Source organism: Manis pentadactyla, chromosome 9 (assembly GCF_030020395.1).
Source record: "Manis pentadactyla isolate mManPen7 chromosome 9, mManPen7.hap1, whole genome shotgun sequence".
In the NCBI taxonomy this organism is placed as follows: domain Eukaryota; kingdom Metazoa; phylum Chordata; class Mammalia; order Pholidota; family Manidae; genus Manis; species Manis pentadactyla.
The window spans coordinates 26,551,170-26,572,355 of record NC_080027.1 but is presented as its reverse complement, the minus strand read 5'-3'; the positions used below and the strand labels follow the sequence as shown (position 1 = coordinate 26,572,355).

General features: G+C 36.3%; 1 protein-coding gene across 7 annotated transcripts in view; it reads right to left on the bottom strand.

The window, feature by feature from the left end:
* Positions 1-21,186, bottom strand: part of NOX4 (NADPH oxidase 4) — a 155,451-nt gene that overhangs the window by 110,795 nt on the left and 23,470 nt on the right. For 5 of the 7 annotated variants that reach the window (XM_036923258.2, XM_036923251.2, XM_036923252.2 and 2 more), the window contains 6 exons: positions 19,732-19,842; positions 18,060-18,144; positions 14,927-15,024; positions 11,611-11,638; positions 6,715-6,787; positions 2,454-2,534 (listed from right to left, as the gene is read on the bottom strand). In XM_036923258.2, the coding sequence (XP_036779153.1) occupies positions 2,454-2,534; positions 6,715-6,787; positions 11,611-11,638; positions 14,927-15,024; positions 18,060-18,144; positions 19,732-19,842 (476 nt within the window). The remainder of the gene's footprint in view (positions 1-2,453; positions 2,535-6,714; positions 6,788-11,610; positions 11,639-14,926; positions 15,025-18,059; positions 18,145-19,731; positions 19,843-21,186) is intronic. The other 2 variants (XM_036923256.2, XM_036923254.2) reach the window with 2 other exon arrangements.

Below are 21,186 nucleotides of genomic sequence, written 5' to 3'. Positions count from 1 at the left end.
AAAAAGTTAAACTTCATAGATAAAATGTATATTACAGAATGCTTATAGTGTTGTATATTTGTTGCTGACATTTATTTCAGTATTAGAGTAATTGTTTTCCTCATTCTACTGAAAATACAAACAGAACTACTAATTCAGTTGGTTTAATAGATCGATTATATATAATTCATCCCGTAGATGCCTTTTGTTATTTCTTTGTATAAATTAAAGTCACTTTCTCTTTACAAGACATTTGTTCTACAGAAGTAAAATAAAAATTTTAATATGGCTTTTAATTCCAGAAAGAAAATGATGAAGAAAACTCTCATATAACCCTCTTTAAGCTTAAGAAGTCTGGTTGAACTTCTGAACCTTTAAAAAAGATGACTATTTTGAATTACAAAGAAACATTTTTTCAGTTTTAATTTAAAAGAAGATAAAGGCAAAAGAATGCATAATTAATTATACTAACAAATGATTGTCTTTTTCTCTTATTTGTTATAGATAGATGGATGAGAGTAAGAGAGATCAGAATCACACACAAATACAGATATTAACCTTCTAAAGAAATCTTAAGACCAAATGAACAGAAGTACAGAGCTCTCCAAAATAATAGAGGCTTGTGCTAAAAAATGGAAGCTTTTGAATCAAAATTCCTGGATTTGAATCCAGGACCCATCAGTTAAGTAAACTTTAGCAAGTTACTTACTTTCTCTAACCCTCAGTTTTCCCATCTGTAAAGGGAATTTGGCTTATTATCTTTATAAAATTGTGATCCTTTAATGACATAAAACATCTAAATCATTTTGAATTTATACTTGGCACATAGTAAGCATTAAGTAATTGTTTTAAATTACTGTTATTATCATAAGTAGCATATGCTTACTCATAATCCATTTTATAACAGCCCTGGACAGGCAAAACAGTCATTTAAATAATAGAAATAAAGCAGATTTTCTCTATGAAGGGCTTTCTTGGTGTCCTAATGCTCCACAGAATGTGTTACTCCCACAGAGGGAAAAGAAACGGAACTCACAGCTTTCACTGACCCTGGCCCTCTTTCCCGCGTGGCAGCAATGGCTGGCTGGAAGTTGGGATTACAGTGTGGGGCCATGTTTCTGATGCTCTACAACCATATGTTCTAGAACAACGGTACATAACAAATTGAACAAGGACATAGGAGACAGAGGACCATATAATTCTGCTGTCTAGACCAGAGGTCTCCAAAATCAAGGGGGAAAAAAACCCAACATTTTGAACATGTACCCTGAAATAAATATGTAATTTATGTATATGACCTACCGTACCGAAAAAGCACATTATAAAACATTCTGAGGAAAGTACTCACAGCAGATCTGAACCTTTTTCCAATCCCTGTTTCCCTGGAAACATTTTGGGAATGCCAGCTGTGTTACCAGGCAACAATGTTTATTATTGGTGGAAGGCATCTGAACCAGGAGGACTATGAGTAAACTATAACATCATTTTAAGACTCACAGACTTCAGCTTCCCTTGTGCCTGAGGACATCCCTTGAGGAGACCTGGGCTGTTACCAAGTTACTGCTTCCTGTGGAACACGAGCCTCACCCAAGGCAAGGAGGTCCATGCCCGCCATACGGTTTCCTCATTTTAAAACTGAGTTACTAGAAGGAAGGGAAGGGAGAGGGGATGGAAATGGTTCCTGAACCACTAGAGGGACTCGCAGTGATAAAGCACCTGACATTATCCTGTTGACATTTTATGTTCCCTGTCCTGCACCCTTCTGCTGAATCCTGATGCCAGACAATGGCCTCTTGTATCACCTTAGTGTGAGTGTCAAGACAAAACCATCAGTCCACACCAGTGATCATGCAAACATATGCATATGCAAAAACATATTATTTCCTTCCTCTAACCTAGTGGATTATTTTAGCCACCATACTTTTGAGTACATTGCTTGGGCTTACATCCTTCCAGAATATTTTGGGTATATTCTTTGCAACAAGCTTGGATGCTTTCTTTTTCCCTCTTGTGATTTTCTGATGTTTTTGACAGATCCTTATCTATGGTCATTATAAATTTGGCTTTCTCTGCAGTTATTATTACTTAGAGGCCGTTTTTAAACTAAAAACTGTTCATTCCATTGTTACTAATTCTGCTGCAGCAAGTCATAAGGAATACAAACACTAAAACATCTTCCTGAAGTTCTTCACTTCTTACTTTTTTCAGAGATTATCAGGATATATCTATAGGGGGCTTTAAAAGCTAAAACACTGAGGGAGAAGTAACTGTCTTTCAATTTTAATATATTTTTATATTAGCTTCTTAAAACATGCTATGCTAAAGATAGAACCATTTCTTCCATTCTTGACACTACTGTCAACTACAAGGAACCAAATAAATGTATCACTTCCTATGAAAATGCCTATTGACTTATCTCTCCTTACCCCATTTTCAGGCACACATGGTTTTAAAAATGTGTTTTTAAAACTTACCCTGAAACATGCAACATCAGCAGCATGTAGAAGACAAAGAAGAGATTATGAGTATACCAGAAGATGTCATAGTTAGAAACTCTGAAAAAACAAATAACTTGGTTTCAATGCCAGTCTACATTCCATCTCACTAAAAAAATCATGCATCATTTCAAGTACATGTCACAGAAGTTAAAGTATGAGTTCATGTGAGATTTATCTATTAATATAAAAGTATGAGCATACCATGCAGAGAGAACTGACCCAAATCATAAGTAACGCTTAATCATTTTAAAGGTTCCTTCATTTCAAATAAAGATCATGGAAAGAATTAAATCCCTCAAAGATGTTTATTTTAAAACTATTATGATGGAAGGCTAAGGAGCAGGCAATAGTCTGATAATATCTACATTTGCTGTGCTTTTTATCAATATTCTCAATTTTCAAATGATTTCTAAAACAGCTAACAGCCCTATACCAATATATTTTGAGAGTAGTTCAAAGGAAACTCCAACTGAGAAAAGTTAAGTAAATGCTCATTAAAGTTCTAAATTCTGACCTAGATAGTATATAACTTAAAAGAACACCTTAGTGTTATTGTCCTGGGGGAGGACAAAGAGTCTGAATAGGAAGGGTTATGATAAGCACAACCTACAGAATGTTTGTGAAAAGTAAAAAAGACTAACAGTTACTTTATTTCACATATCTGGATGGATATTAATACAAGAGAATCTTGGAAGTAGAGGGCAGGTATTTGTAAAACCTTCTTAGAAGACTCTGATGGGACCCATAGAACTTTCAGAATCCTTGGTAAGTAACAGCCAGTGAATTCACATGTACCCAATTCAGTTTTTGTTGTTATAAACAAGATCACTGAGGATCCTTGTAACACATGAGGTTTTGCACATATCTTATTCTTTTTAAATGTAAATTCCTATAAGTGGAATTATTATATCAAAGGGCATACGTTTGTAATGCTTTTGATACACACTACCCATTGCTCTCTGAAAACATGTTTATTAATTATAAACCCAACCACACAGCAGGAATGCCTGTTTCACAAACCCAGACTCCGCTTTATAAGTTTTCATTATATTTGTATATGTGGGATTGGGTATTATTTCATTTTTTAATTCTTTTAATTTTTTATTTTTAATTCTTTTGTGACTTATCTGTTCATAATAGTTACCCATTTCTATGACATAGTTCTCTTGTGTGTAATCAAATTTTAAGAATGTACTAGTTCCACACAATTATAATAATTTTCCCAATAACAGTTACTTTTCAATTTTTATAATGTATACTGACATGCAGAAGTTTCGCTTTTCATATTTTTAGACTGTCAAATATTTCTTTTATTTTCTCTTGTCCATTATGAGATCTGATAAATATCCTCTTAGAGTTTCTTCTAAATATTTAGTGGTTGGAAATTTTTTTAAAGTTAACTTTTTAATTTATCTAGAATTTCATCCACTGAAGCCTTAGGGTCCTTATGTTTGTAATGACACCTTCATTACTTAACAGGGTCTTACATACAATAATGTCCCTTACAGGGCTTTCTATCAACTCTGTCATTGGGTTCAATGTCTTGGTCATTTCTGCAAGTCAGTCCTATCCTGTTTTAAGCTACTGAAGCTCAATCATTTTAATGTTTAATGAGCCACATTCTCCCTTTTACTCCACTTTTGGAACTTGGACGTTCTGTCAGATGAACTTTAGAATCACTTTGCTAAATTCAAAACACAAACAAACAAAATAAGCTATCTTGGGATGTTGACTGGAATTGCAATAAACCTATTAAATGATGAGGAAGAACTCCATCTTTACAGTAGACAGCCTTTATTCCAGTTTCTACTTACTTACTTCACTGAAGATCTGTTTTTTTCACTATAGCTTTCACCTAGTTTCTTGTTTATTCCTAAATATTTTATGAGTTTGCTGCAATGGTGAGTGGTATCTTTTTATTTTATTTAACTTTCCAACTGATAATAATGATTATATAAGAGAGGTATTTTTTAATATTTGTTTTGTACTCATTTACCTATTTTAACTCTTTTATTTGGTATAACACTAATGTTTTCTATAATTCCCTTGGATTTCCTAGCTAGACAATTATATCATTCTGGAAATAATGATAAATGTTGTCCCATTCTTTTTCATTTCTGGCCATGTGTAAACAATGCTAGAATTAAAAATATCACTTTGGTTTTTTATAACTTTCTTAGGAATGTATTTCATGTTTCAATTGTAAGTATGATTTCAGTTCTGGGTTTACATTTTTTAATTCTATGAAAGAAACTAATTCCTACTTTACTCTGATTCTTTTAATGCAGCATTAGAGTTCAGATTCAATAGCTGCCATTTTAAAACCTATTCAGATGAAAATAGGTTTGTATTCCTGTCATCTGTTAATAGACTGACCCAGACTGAACCACTGGTGAATTACTAGTCTATAGTCAACTACCACAAGTCATACATTGGCATCATATTTACTCACTTAATTTCTCTAGTACTTTATTTCCTCACTGCCCAAAGAGAAAGGGTAGAAAAAAATTATCTCCATGATCCATTTAAGAATTCCATGATTCTCACAATGAAACTTGGAGGAAAGCAAATTTGGTTTTTATAACTTCCTTTAAACAATTGAGAAAAACTGAAGCTTGAGAGATGTTCACTAAATTGTACAATGGCTCAGTTGAGAACAAAAGCTGATCTTTATGTTCCATGTTATAAAACTATCTCTCAAATATTTTTTTTTAATGTAGAACATTTATAATCTTCAATCTTGTAAATAAATATTTCAGATGCCCTAATTTTCCTTCAAGAACTCTTCAAATTGAACAAAGTAAGTTTTTTTATGAATGCATTACCTAACTCAAATAAAATTTATCCCCACAAAATTGGCACCTTCATGCACTAAGATCAAAGATTTGCCTTTCGGTAAGGTGATTTTCAATTCTTATGGACAGTGTGGCTACCATTTGTTCCAGCCATTCTACATCTAGATATTTTTCCTTAGGACATAAGGGAAAAAATGTGCAAAGACATATGGATGGGAGTGTTTGTTTTCAAATTAAAATACTGATAAAATGAAATCAACCTAAAACATCCCACAGCAGGGCTCTGAGAAAGTAACATATTTATTTTGTGATATGCTGTGCCATCAGCAAAGAGAATGATAGAGAAATACTTATTAATGTGGAAAAATGTTCATAATGCAGATTTAAGTAAAAAACAGATTTAGAATAGTATGTATAATATGACTCTATTTGTAAAATACATACATACATACATGAAGTGAGAGAGAGAGAGAGAGAGAGCAGGAATGGGAAAGGGAGATAAATAGAGTGATTCTAGTGGACACAGAGAATAGGGATTGAGTAAGCAAAGGGCAAGAAGGGTTACATCTGTAAACATCAGAAAGTTTTCAGTGTTGATCTCTGAGCAGTGGGCTTAGTTGTGAGGTTTTGGGAAGTATGTGTGTATGTACAGATGTGTTCAGAAGTGTAAGGATAGACTCATTTAAATATGTGTTTGGACAATTATTTTCAAAGTGTGTGTGTGTGTGCATATATCTCCATTAAATTTCACATCTCAACAGGCAGAATCAGGATTTTTGAAGATTATATATTGTTTCTTCTTGTTGTTTTCTTAACCAAAAAGCCTGACCAGAAACAAAAGACACTGTAAAATACTGTGAAAAAGAGAACCTATCCACTAGAAAGAACATGTGAGAATGAGCATGAAATTGGATATCTGCTGCTGCTCAAAATCTCTTAACCAGGAGACTAAGTGTGAGTACAGATATTTCCGATTACGTTAGCAGGTGTCAATTAACCATGTTTCCAAACCTTTGTTTAGAATACTACATTAATGACAGCAAAACAACCTCACACCAGGAAATGAGTTATAAAATAATTTTAGGTGGTAAATTCCTGGGCATCCACATTGAATGCGATCTCATGTCCCATAGAGATACACTATTCTTCAGAAGGGTGACCCTGAAGAATTCAAATTTCCTTAGTCATCAAGTCTTCATACAGATTCTATCAATCCAGAATATTATTTGACTACAACAAAGATTTTTCAAAAACAGAAAATAATATACATATATGTCTCTACTTCATTCTCAGTTACCCAGAATAGTCCATTAACCAGAATAGTGCCTTGGTTAAGCATTCTGGTTGGTCAAGACTGTTTCCTACATATGAAAATGAAGATGATCTGAAGAAATCTAAATAATGTGACCAGCGAACATGGAAACAATGACTTTGACACTCACCGGATGGCGTATGTAGAAGCTGTAATCATCAGGAAGAGCACCAATACCATGCCGACACCCGTTACACCAGGAACTATAAAAACGTACGTAAGTACATTTTAACTTAAGTCATACTGAGAGAAGAGTACAAAAAATTATTACCTTAAAATTCAAAGTACTGTGCTGCTCTGTGGGGAGCCCGATTCAAAGCACACAGTTCCTTGTACATTCCTTCTCAGAAAAGGCTTTTTTTAATCAGCCCACAGTTTCAAAGTACTTAAGACAAAGCAGAATCTTTTCTACTCTTACCAGAAGGGTTCATTTTTGTCTTTTCAAATAATCCACTCAGAATGGTGAATATGTACATACTTGTACAGGTACGTACTATGCCGAATGTTAATAATGAATATAATGGGACAGGGTTGATATTCGGCACCCTTACTATTTTGGTTTTCTCCACCATAGTCCTAAAGCTCCCTTACTCTTTCCTCCCCCCTTTTATAGAACTAGTAGCTCCTTCAGTTTCAATTTCAAATAATTTATCTTGGGCTTCACTGTCTAGAATAATAAATGGCTCCATAAAGTGAAATTTGTGGTTGGTGAGGCCTTTCCAATAATTTTACTGGGGCTTCATTAATGTCTACTGTGTCTCTCTCTATATACAAGGTTTCCTATGTGCTTCTAAACATGCCAAAATTAGTTATGGAATGCTTGCAAATCACTTCATTAGAAGGACGCCTGAAAAAACTGAATGTATTTAGAATAGAGGCATAATTTCCAAAATGTGAACATTAATTTAGTATATGTAGAATAGAGGCACATTTCCAAAAAAAAATAAACATGAGTTCCTTGAGATATTAATTTCAATCACCATATATATCACCACAAAATGCTATAATCTTTCCTTGGAAAAGCACAGGACACATTAGTGTATTAAAGTTTCTGAGAAGTACTAAAGTCAAGAAACAAGTTTAAATTTGAACAGATACCTTTTTTAAACATTAAGTTACAGACCTCCTTTTAGAGCAGAACATGAAAACATATTGGAAAGACTGTGGGGGCAGGGAGAGCAAAGAGTTGATGCCAGTCATTCGAGGACGAGGCAGAAATCCTAGACAACCTGACCGGTGGTCTGCATATTCTTAAATTAATGTCCCTTAGGCCAAAGCCCAGTGTCACTCAACTTCATCTGTAAACTAAGGAGAATTAATTCAATGCTTTTAAATGTGTTTTCAGATTTATAAAGTTATCTTTTTTATTCAAATAACTAATTTCCTTTCTACCTCCCAGAAATACAAAAACGTCAGAGTTTTATTTACAAAGTAATAGATGTTAGATCAGTGAAAAGGAAAACTTACTGATCATTAGCAAGAAAAGGAAAAAAATTATTAGAGTGTTCCAAAAAAAAGGGTTGGGGGATACCTTAAGAAGTTATGATTTTTCTGTCACTGAATTAAGCAAAGAGCCTGGCTAACCAATTCTCTGGATGTTGTAGAGAAGAACTCTGCATCAAGTAATAGAGTTAAACAAATGGATTTTATTTGTTCAGAAAATATTTTCTGGGCATCTTTAGTGTACTGTTGAGTGCAATAAAAAAATGAGTCCTGCTCTAAAAGAAATTACAGGCCAATGTGGTAGACAGGATAAGCAGGCAATTGAAACACAGGGCATTAAGAGCTAAAAGACAACTAAGCATTGAATGTTTTCAAGGTACATCAAAGGGCATGCTAACCTAGCCTTAAAGGACAGCTAAGCTAAGTCCTAGTGTGTTAGCCTCTATAACTGCACATATTCCAAGAGTCAGGAAGGACAGGTTGGCAATTATTGGGCTAGTCTAAATTCATGAGGCAAAGTGATGTACAAAGCACTGTGAAGTTTTGGAGTCTTTCATGGTATCAAAACCTATTCGTGTATCCTTAGGAAAAGACATGCTTACATGTTTATTCTTACAGCTTTTTATCTGTGCATATTAGATTCACTAACATAGCCTTTAAAATGAGTGACTGCACTATACTGCCATTTCTAGATGAAACTGAGAGACTGTTTTCATACCCAGATGTGGTCAGAAATACACCATCTTGGATTCATTATCCTGTTGTTTCCAACATAACTGGAAACATAACTGTATTTGTTTATGAACGTTTTTCTAGAAGAGATCACAGATTGTGCATTTTATTCTCATCGTAGAAGGCACTACCAAATTTGGAAATATGTAGTAAACATTTTTAAATAAATGGATAATTCCATCTTTTAAACTTATTTTGTTCTGTGAATTATTAACTGGAATGTTTTTAGTATTTCTTATTTAGTTAGTCTAACTGCCATATTTTACATCACTTTTATGGTAACTGGCTTCATTTTCAGTAAGATAATCTTCATTTCTCAGTCTTAGGTTACATGGAAAACTTAAAGACAGAGAAAGGGAAAACCCTGTATAACACTAAACAAACTAAAATACAAGAAATAAACAATGAATAAAAAATATTCTTTATCATTAGAACACCTAAAAACACGCACGCATTCCTTCATCAGGAGCTTAACAGAGAGCATAGGCACTCTGCCTGGTGACATTCAAAGACAGGTATGAAATATCTTCAGTCAGAGATGTATAAGTAATACAAACCTACAAACCTTGGTTCAGTCTATTTGTAGGAAAGTGTCACTCATCCCTTTACCATCCTTAGATTCTGCTGGGTTTTCTCACCTGCTACTACTCAGTGGGGGCAGTCAGATGCCCTAGGAGCTCTAGACTCATACTTAAGGGATACCATGTCCACTTAAAAACCTGGAAATCGGGTAGTCCCTGCTGGTCAGCACAGAATTCATTTCATGAAACAGTGTAGACTGGGCCACCCAAATGATATTGACATGCTGATTTGGGGAAACGCAAGTTGTCTGTATTGACAGAATGATGTGTCTTTAGGAACCCAAGCCAAGAAGTGACCAGCTCTGCTCCTGGAATTAGGGAGGAATTTGTAAATAATGGGGCATGTCAGCTGAGACTCAGAGGATGAACAGGAGTTGAACAGGTGAAAATAAGAGTAGGCTCTGAGAGTAGGCAAAAGATAGGTGAAGGGAATTACAAAACTGTAATGAGATGCTCGGTAAGGATAAAACAGAAGCTCCCGAGGTACACGGGAAGGTTAATAAAACACATTGTCAGCTCTCTCACCCCAGGAACTTTCTGGAATAGAGACAGGAAATTTGGGGGTCTTTACTTGGTCCAACACCACTCTTGGAAACTTCTGGGAAAGAACACAGGGGGATGAAGTTTCATGCTAGATGGACAGATTACTTGCTTATATAAAACTATTAATTATTCAAAATTTCTGAAAGTACAAGTTGACCCTTGGAAAATGGATTTGAACTCATGGGTCCATTTATACACAGATTCACTTCAATAAATATACTGGAAAAATTTTTGGAGATTTGTGACAATTTAAAAGATGCATTTTCTTTGCTCTAGCTTACTTTATTGTAAGAACACAATATATAATGCATATAACATAAATTATTGTTAATCAACTGTTTATATTATTAGTAAGGCTTCTGGCCAACAGTAGGCTCTTAGTAGTTAAGTTTTGTGGGAGTCAAAAGTTATACACGGAATTTCAACTTCCCAGGGTCATGCCCCTAACTTCTGCACTGTTCAAGGGTCAACTGTCATAGAAGAAATCTTTTTATATCTTTGTAAGCTAAACTTTTTTAATGATTTCAAATATTTCAAGGCTTCAGCTATACTCTGTGCTATAGAAAATATTATGAAAACAACGCTCTTGATTATGTCTTTTAAATTAATTCACATGAATCAAAAAATAGATTGATTCATACATAAGATTTTGTTTTTCTGCTTTTTCTCCCTTCTATTTCTCATCCAATTCTTAAGGCTTAAATAACAACACGTTTCCAATGAGCAAAGCTGTACACAAAACTAAAATGTGTTCCTGAAAAGAAAGCTGTGAAATACTGCAAGTAATAAATATCATAAATATCATACAGCTACATGCAGAAAAATTTTTTTTATAAATCTAAATACAGAATTGTGACATGGAAGGGGAAACCACCAGAATCATTGTTGTTTTTCATCATAAAATTGATCGAAAAGAAAAAAATACATTTGATAAGGCCATGCCTCAGTCCCATATTCAATTCTGATCCTTATCAGGTGTTAGAGCCAAACCTTTAAGATGGATCATCTCAACTACCCAGTCATCCTTACCCCTGAAATATGTGCTAAAAATTCCTCAAATACAGTTTTATCCCTTCATCATTATAAATGTAAGGTTGAGAAAGAGAAGGATTTTAGTAAGAATTATACTAATGTCAAGGCAAAATTTCAAGATGTTCAAATGTGCTTTGACAAAGTAATAGTCTGCCCTGAGATTCCATGGACAATAGGCTTGAGAAGGGAAAGTAAACTACAGATGAAAAAAGATACATTTCAAAAAAAAGTAACTGATTTTCATGACCGTTTCTCCATTTTTATGTTATCGGTTTTAGGCCAATATCCTACCAAATTACATTAGAATTAGAAGTACATACTCAAAGTGCATGGTGTTTCTTTAAAACTTTGAGGCAGGAATCTACTCCATGGATATTATCTCCAGTAGTACTTGCCACAGCAGTGGCACAAAGCAGATCCTCAATCAGCTGCCAGCATTATACTGTTTTCATTGGAAGAACAAGCAAAGCGCAAACACACTTACCTACTTTTACTCTTCATTCCAGCCCCAACTGTTTGCCTTGTCCAACTCTGTTTTCATTGCACCTTGTGCTTAAACTCCTAATATTTATTCTGATATGCAAATTTTCCACATGTGGTACCTTAACATATATCTAATCAATGTGCCATTTGATGATGCTTATTTTCATCAGATTTTCCTGCATCCATAGAAAGCACAATGAATAACAACTTACCAGTGGTGAACAGAAGTTTTCTAGGATCCTGAGAAAAAAGAAAAAAAATATTTTTGACTGAAGAGGGAAACATGGATAATATAAAATTCTACAAGGAGTCTGCTGGGTAGGACATCCATGTATTAGGCATTGAAGATACTGTTCTCCCAGGGGAAATAAGAGAAACTCAGTTCAGTTTCATAAGGTTTTCATGACACTAAAGGGAATTATAACAAGCAAAATCCACCTCAGAGAAATCTATCCCTCTGAGAAAGAAGGAGCACAGAGTAAGGAGTCATAAGCATACTCTCTCATCCAAGTGGCTAATTACAAGCTAGTGGTAGTGGCCTGAAACCCACCCTTTGACCATTTTGAGACTCAGTACCTTTGGCTATAACATAGAAATATCAATATATATACTTTGTCAACTATAAATGCCAAACTGCACCAACAAGATGTCAAGACAGTGAAAACAAACAATGATAAAATATGGAGGAGGGTTTGTACACTGTAAATTCAGTGCAAAGAATATGAATTGAGAGCTTACAGTGTTTTAAATACTGTGAAAGTAGTGAGTCAAATACTGTGAAGTAACATCCTTCAATACTCAAAGGAGGATAGGTCCCTGTTACTCAGAAATACAAAACACTAATGCTGTTAGTGTATTATTTCCTCTATTTTCATCTCTCATGGTGTAATGAGCCTTAGTCAACTCCCTTCCTTCTGGAAAACTTAGATCATTCCCCAGTAGATTTGTGGGTTTATTTTTCATCCTAATGGTGCTCAGTATTGCACAACTTTTTATTTATTTTCCTTGTGGCTCCATTGAATCTGGGGTCAGGCCAAGCTATATATAAAGTGGGATATCATTTAGGGAGCCTTGAATAAGGACCACTTGCCCAGGAACAGCTTCCCATCCAACTCAGGTCAAATGACTTCTATCCTTGCTATTAGAAACGTGGCTAAGGAGTAACCTAGCACAACCTAATACATAAACAACTAGTAAAAATAGAAGATGGGCTGAACAAAGTGGTCATACCAGAAACATGAATAAAGAGCTATGGAAACTCAGAAGTTGGAATAATTACTATTGCCAGGAAATGAAGATGGAATATGAAAGTAAGAGAGAGTTTCACAGATGACAGATGAGGCAGATTCACCTAGGCCATCAAGAACATGCAGCCATCACAAGCTGACCATGGGTCATTGGTCATCAGGAGAAGGTGGAGTGCAAGCATAAAGCAAAGACAATTAGGTGCTCGAAACAAACCCATCTTCTTCAAAGACAATTCACAGGATAATATATTTGTTTCTGTATGCAATATGTGTGTGTCCACATGGGTTTTCATTTTTACCTAGCACAGTGCCTGGTAGTAGGTGTTCAAAAATATTTATTAAAGGAGAAAAGGAAGGAATGAAAGAAAGGGGAAATATAAACTAAAAAACAAGTTACCCATTTTTCATCCACCAGACTGGAAAAAAAAAGATGAAGTATAGAAATAAGCATTCTGATAAGTTTGGTGTGTCAACTGGTGAAGGCTTTTTTGGAAGACTATTTGTCAATGTCCATCAAAACTAAAAACGTGCATTCCTTCGAAACCAAAATTCTACTTCTGTGATTAGTAGAAGTGTACAAAAACATTAATTTATTGGAGTGTGTCTCATAACAAACCTTGGAATCAGCCTAAACTGTGAATAAGGGAAAGACTAAAAGTGAATTATAGCACATTAATATGAAGAGGATAGACAGACCTATACTTTCTGATACAGCCAGCCCCAATACATATATTTATGGAAACAAGTAAACTGCTAAGGAATATGTATCATAAAACACCACTCAAATATCTGATCAAAAAACAAAAGATTGTTAACTGTGGCTAATTTTGGAGAAGCTTTACTTTTAATCTTCATTTACTTGAGAGTTTTAAAATATTTGCATATATTTTACAAACTTTCAGCATATCCCTCACAAAAGGAATGAAATTAATAACCAAGTACCCTAAAATGACTAAAAATATTGGAATACTAAGCAAAAGTATTAAAGGCATATGAACCATAAAACAAAGGAGAGAAGCAAGGAAGAAAACAATGAAAACAGACTGCATGGCAGGAGTAGGAAACAAATAACCCCATGTGATACAGGCAGAGGACAACAGAGGAATGGGGGAAGTGTAGGAAAATAGAGAAGTCTGAAAAAATTCCATATGAGGAGTTTCCATTGGGATGCCAAGAAGGTGGACTTTTCAGTGATTCTTAATGCTGGGTACATGCTATAATTACCTGGAAAGCTTTTTAAAAATACCAGCGTCTCTCCCCCCCCCATCCAGACTGATTAAATCACACTGGTGGATTAAAAAAAAATTTTTTTTTAATATTAGTTTAGTCAAAGTACTCATCAAAGGCTGTTTGCTATTTTAATTTTGTAATTTGTTTCTATTTTTGCTATTACCTTTTCCTTTGTTTTGTGTTGAGAGGGAGGTCAAACATGTGAACCCAGCAGTATTAATCTAGATAATTCTGGTGATAGGTGGGAGAGAAAATGGAGTTGGGGAAAATGCAGAACCATCTTAGTAAGTCACTACCAGATTTAGCAGAACAGGGTGGGGTCTGATCAAGCGAGATGCTGAGCGGTTCAGTTCTGATGCGGTCTTGGTGTGAAGCAATGGCTGCCTGAGGATAGGAAGAAAGGACCGAGCCACAGAGATCTGCCCCGCATTGTACAGTTTCTGTTCTTCAGGCTCTGGCCCAGAACCCCACACCTGTTTCATTTCACAGGCAGCTTTCATGAAGAAAAGCACCCCTAAGCCAGATATTGCCTACTACGGAATTCAGCTCAAGCTCACCTATTTCAAGGATTAAACCACAACAAAACAAAAAAGAATGAACCATTAAAACTCAGTAATGTTTTATAAGTCAAATAAACTGATTATCCAGGATCCTCAAATAATCAACCTGCTTTTCTGCCCTTTCCCGCCAAGCACAGCATCTTAAGTTTTAGACGATTTTTACCACAATGGCACTGTCCCCAGTCGCCACTGTATGGCAGAAATTCAACAAAAGCCGTTGGGAGGCAGAAGGCAGGCCTGAGTGGCAACTATCTGAACATTGCAGGATATGAAAAGCAGATATTCTCTGAACTCCTATTTTCAGCAGGAGAGACTGTGAAATAATAATTACCTATATTTTCTATTGAAAAGGAATAAAATTCAACTTGACAACTGTATTTTAAAAGCACTCAAAAGGAGCAGCAAGGTACAAATTTTCTGTGAAAATCACAGCCCTTCATTAGTCATCTCAGGACAAGTGACAGGAAAATGAGAAGACAGCGACCACCCACCTCATCTCGGTATCTGGCTGCATTCAGTTCAACGAAATCCTCATTGTAGTTCACTGAGAAGTTCAGGGCATTCACCAGATGGGCGGCCACGTGCACACCTACAGAATCACCCCAGGAGCAGATCAGTGGGATTTTTCAGACATGCCCTATGGAAAGGAGTCATTTCCTCTCCCTAAGTAAATACAGGGTCACACTTTGACAGCTATATAAGCAATAAAACATTGAAAGGGAAAGTTTTAAAAACACTAAAAAAAAAAACTTCATTATAGACAGTTTTAATATTAGAAATCCTGCAAAGAAACTAAATTTTCAAGGGCTGGAATAAAATAACCCTAGTAAGTTAGGGTTAAAACCCCACATGCTTGCACACACAAGTGTATAGGAATATAGGCACTTGTCCATTTAAGCAGTTCCTGGGTATTTTAGATACCACATCTTTCATCTCTCCCATAGCTCCCAACCTGTTGTATATCTTGGATATTTCACTGCCTCTCAATCTAAAATAGTTTTTTCACTACTGAAATTTTTTCACAATCCATAATTTCAAACCATAATGTCCTAAACCCAATGGTAAAATTCACCACTTCATGGGACAAAAAACTAAGGTGAATAATAATCACATTTAATAATCTATGTACAGTGGCACAGTAAACAAAGTGTTCAACTGAGTCAGAGCTCAGTGTTAGGAAATTACTAGAAAGTTGAAGATGGCATTCATTTTGGAATGGCTGGGGAAAAGAAAATTATCTCTTGCAGGTTGGACGAAGAAGGAGCCAATGACCTTCTGCACTGGACTACAATGCCCTCCTCCCTTCCCAACCCATTCTTGTAGGGGAAGTAAGGTTTGAATTAACAGCACATTATAATGCACTGGAAAGAATAGACAATTAATTGGAAAATGTGTTTTCTTAGCCACATTGCTTGCCTACCAATGCCTCAGTTTACTTTTCTCTACTACCATGATGGCAGAAATAACACTTAGACAAGTGACCCAGAATTGCTTTGTAAACTATTACAGTTTACACCAAAACACGGGTAGTGCTTCAAGAGAAGACATGGCCTGGAAACTAGAAAACTCTACCGCCTGCTCCCGTCTAGGGTAAGAGATGTAGGTAGCTGAGAGTTTCTGAATTACTCACAAAGACAAATGAAAGTGAGACAGAGAAGGAGCAGAATGCTACCTAATCTAAAAGTTATTTAAAGGATTTATAAGGTCCTGCCAGGGATCAAATTAGAAGAGGGGAGAGGGTCTCATTAAAAGCGGACATGTTGCTGGAAGCAGATTAACTAGCAAGCAAGAACAGGTTTCCAAAGAAACTAAAGGGTGTCTAGGTGGGAAGCAACTATTGTACAAGTGCAAAACATTATTTAAGCAAGACTCCCTGCATCCTATAGCACCATCACTTCTGAAATCTATAATAAAAACACTCTTCATTTTAAATTAAAGGTTTATATGCTAACCACATGCTTTATGGCTCAAAAGTGCAAGGCATCCTTAGAGGAATCGGCATTCTTTCTGAATTCAGATAAAAAGTCCCAGGTAACAGCTGTCTGAGACACATCTTTAAGGGATACATTCACCTTCTTTAAAAGGCCTTTTAGGTCAAAAAGACCTCAGGGCTTACAATTTTAGGTCAAAGGGAGAAAACTATACCATGGTACTTGGCAAGGATTTTCTTCTTTAATTCTAACAACAAAACAATGAGGTAGGAAGAATCATCCCTATTTTACAGAAAATAAAATAAGGTTAGGAAAGTTAAAGTCAGAGCACTAGGGAATGCCAGGATGTAAACCTGGAACACACACTCATTCATGGCATTCCTCTATAGTATTTCAGCCTCTTGGTTTTTCCCCAGTTAAGCCAGAATATTTGGACACAACTTCAGTTTAGAACAAATCGGGTTATGAATGTGCCGGGTCCTGATCCTCCTCCATTTCTGACCTTGCCCTCTCTCTGGCTCCAAAGCAACCCTAATCCTTACCATGCCCTTGTCCTCATCTCATCCCGGATTCTCACTCCTTCTCCCGCCCTGAGCTGTCCTGGAATCCTAATCCCATCCCTGAGCCTCACCCTTACCTCGCACCTCCAACCTGGGACCTATCAGAGGGAAGATGTTCAGGGATTAAACAGTGAAGGCACCTATTTCAATACTACTTGGCAGTCTCTAAAAAAGAGGAAAGTTTAGTGATTTCTTGGTAAAAGCTGTATCAAAACACTCCTAATTCAAAATGGCCATACACAAGGGTCCAAACCCAATGTCCCTATATCGAAACGGCTCTGCCCTTTCAAATAATGACCAGAGGAAGAGTCTGGTGCTACGCCTCTGACGTCATTAAGCCCTGAGATTATAAATTACAACAATTTTATCCTAAGAACTTCATATGCATGTTCTCATTTTAGTCTTAAAACTGTGAGGTATGTCAATCCGTTTCACAGTTAAAACAACAAATGGTAGATCAGAAGTTATGCCATACAGTAAGGCAGAAAGGCGGCTGGGTACAGATCCTGCACAGTAAGTCCCCAGGTTTATGTACCTATCAGGGTTTACTACTTTCTGCTCCAAAAATTTGAAAAGGATGATATAAATGCTCAGGATAAAAATTTATTCTAAAATGACTCTAAACAACTCCAAAGATTCACATTTGATGTTTTGACTTAGAATAGAGCAGGATAAATTTCTACAAATATTTAACATTTGCTCTTCTACCCAAGTGTTAATGCAGACCCTCTGGAATGCATGCTTATTTATCAAATATCATTTTGGATGAAATCATATTCCATGAGTGTACATTTCACATTCTAATTTTTGTGCATTTAAACTCCTACCATATCACTATTTTTAGAGATTAAAAACTTTTAGTCTCGTCCTTCCAATCTTTCTGAATGAAATTATTTACTTCTAGGAAGCAATCATTCCCAGCTGGAGGGCCAACCTTTGCATATTATAATGTAAAACATATATACACACCCATTTTCTGTAGCACCACTAGATAGCTCTCTTTAAACATGGAAAAGAAAATTAAGATAAGAAAAATCACCAGTTGATGACAGTAAATAATTTTAGAACAATAAAAATACCACTGATAAAATGTGTTATTCTAACATAATTTTAACATCTTTTAGTTTCCTCACCTGAGAAAATACAAATGGTAACACCACAGGTTATATGGAATGTCCTGCTTTTGTCCAACAATCTTCTTGTTCTCCTGCTTGGAACCTAAATAAAAATAATTTCGTATAGTAAAAATGACACCACAAATAAGGTACATGTGCCAAGTTTTTCACTATAGCATTGTTTATAGTATCAAAGTTCTGGAAATGTGACAGTGGCCTATGAATTAAAAATTGGTAAGATGAATTATAATATATCTAGGCAATGGAACATTCAAACCTTCAAAGAGAATGTGAGAAGTCTTATTATTAAAATGGAAAGATGAGCGTGAACTACTGTTCAGTAAAAAATTCATAACACATAAACTATACTATTATCTTATTTTTTATAAATTAATGTCATTGTATGTTAACTTATTTGCTGGCATTCACCCTAACTGTAATGAATGATTGTTCTGGCAGAGTAATATTAGGGGAAACCTTCACTGATTACTTTCCATATTTCTGGAATGTTTAAATTTTAAAATATAAATGATTTCTTTATAGTTGAAAGTTAAGATTATTTTTAAGTGAAGCAATTTTCATGTATGGTTTTAAACACCTGCTGGATCTTACAGAAAAATAAAATGGCAAGCACTTTTGAATACCTGTTTCACACTAGGGGACAATTCTTTAAGACCTATTAAATACTGAGAGACTTAAGTGGACACTTTTCATTTCCTGCCATTTTCTTCATGCCAAGCCAGTGGCCAGCCACAGGGATCAAACCCTAGCATTTTGCAATGGTGGGCAATCTAGAGAAAGCATTATTTCCACAAATTACTGCATCAAAGTAAAAAGTTTCCAAATATAATCATGTGTAAAGGTTGAGAAGTTTTGCCGCAGTAAATCCACGCACAGGAACTTCACATCAAAGTGGCCAAATGTTAACCACTCCTTTTAAAATATCAGTACTGATCCAGCAAAGGAATGGGAAACAAAGCAAATGAACATATGCACACACATACACACACACAACATGTACACACACACAAGATAATCAGAGACAAAAGAACCCATTTGAGTTTTTCCTCTCAAAGTGCTTCCCTCTTCCTTACCGTCTCCTTTCTCAACACTAAATATCACACATGGCATCGCATCTTAATCAAGATATGTTTTCCAAGCCTATTACACAGCTCGAAACAGGTGTGTGTTTTAAGAGGCCATAAACTGCCGCAAACACCAGTAGTCATCCCCTGTCTGGCCCAGACTCTGCAGGGCTCTAGTGTTCTCACTTGGCCTTAACGAAATGAAAATACAAGATCTCTCTGAGGCACGGAGTAGTGGAAAGAGCTCAGAACTGGGGCTGATCTTAGCTCTGCCACTCACGAGTCTCATGATTTTGGTCAGATTACTTCTACTCTCTGTGCCTCCGGTTGTTCCTCGGCAATAGCTGTGGCATCATTCTGAGGATGCACAATTACATATGCGAAAAGCTAAGCACAGTGCCTGATGCCACTATTAGTAACTATTTCTATTATCCGCTGCCCTTATCTCGTGTGGTGGAGCTGCTCACTGATGATCCTGACAGGTGAAGTGGTCTTTACTATCACCTTTGAAGAACACACTCTCAAGGGAAGACCATGGAACCTAAGTAGGACTAACATGCCACTGGTACACTTGGTTTTTACATTAGGATTTTTTTTTTTCTTACCTTCTGGGATCCTCGAAGGTAAGCCAGGAGTGTCCGGCACATGGGTAAAAGGATGAGGCTGCAGTTGAGGTTAAGAACAGATGCGGAGGCTCTGCTTAGACACAATCCTAGCTGAACAAATAGGGCAAGGGTCAAAACGTAGTCAAGGACACAAGTAAACTGAAACATGCTGAAGACCTCACCCTGCTCCACTGCGAATGGTTATGGCAAAGGCCAAGTCCTTCAAGAGTCCTGAACAGCCCTCTACTTTCCTCTCCCTGAAAGCCCTGAAGAGAAACAGGTCTCTTTCTGCTCTGCACTGCCATAAAACTTGGCTCTTCTGTTTCTACTTGTGTTCCGATCACCTGAGCACATTCTTCCAGGTCAGTTTCTGGTTCTGCACCCACTCTCCTACTCTGGGTGTTAAGAGCCCTAGGGAGCCTCAGTCTCTTCTGCTCCTGGACACTGCTGTGCTGAATCCTTTGTTCACTGATTAGGTACAAAGAACTCCAAAGCCTTTTCACATGTATTCTCTCTAGAATATTCGGAGCCTCTGCACACTCCCTTCTGTGCCACCACCTGCTTTCAAGCTCTTCTCCTTACTAACTCTATTTATCTTTTGGGTTTTATCATATGCATTGCTCTTCTAGAGTTCTTCCCAGACTCAAAGGTAGGAGAGATCTCAGATCAGCTGTCATCCTATAAAGCAAATCATATTTTCCAAAGAATCAGTCCCCTTCAATATTGATACAATACTTTTTGGCAACTAACTTTAAATCAAACTCTTGCTAGACTGTCATTGGATATTGTCTGGAGCTATCCATACTCTTCATAAGAACAGTATATCACATGAAAACAAGAGGTGAGGTCAGATCTCTACTCTTGTCCTGAAATAAACATAAAACTATATTTTCAGGATATTGATTAAGAATTATGTGTAAGTCTGCTAGTGGGAATGTAAGCTAGTTCAACCATTGTGGAAAGCAATATGGAGGTTCCTCAAAAAACTAAAAATAGAAGTACCATTTGACCCGGGAATCCCACTCCTTGGAATTTACCCAAAGAATACAACTTCTCAGATTTGAAAAGACATATGCACCCCTATGTTTATTGCAGCACTTTTTACAATAGCCAAGATATGGAAGCAACCTAAGTGTCCATCAGTAGATGAATGGATAAAGAAGAGGTGGTACATATACACAATGGAATACTATTTGGCCATAAGAAAGAAACAAATCCTACCATTTACAACAACATGGATGGAGCTGGAGGACATTACGCTCAGTGAAATAAGCCAGGCGGAGAAAGACAAATGCCAAATGAAGCAAAACTGAAGGAACAAAATGGCAGCAGACTCAGAGACTCCAAGAATGAACAAGTGGTTACCAAAGGGGAGGGGTGTGGGAGGGTGGGTGGGGAGGGAGGGAGAAGGGGACTGAGGGGTATTATGTTTAGTACAAATGGTGTGGGGGATCA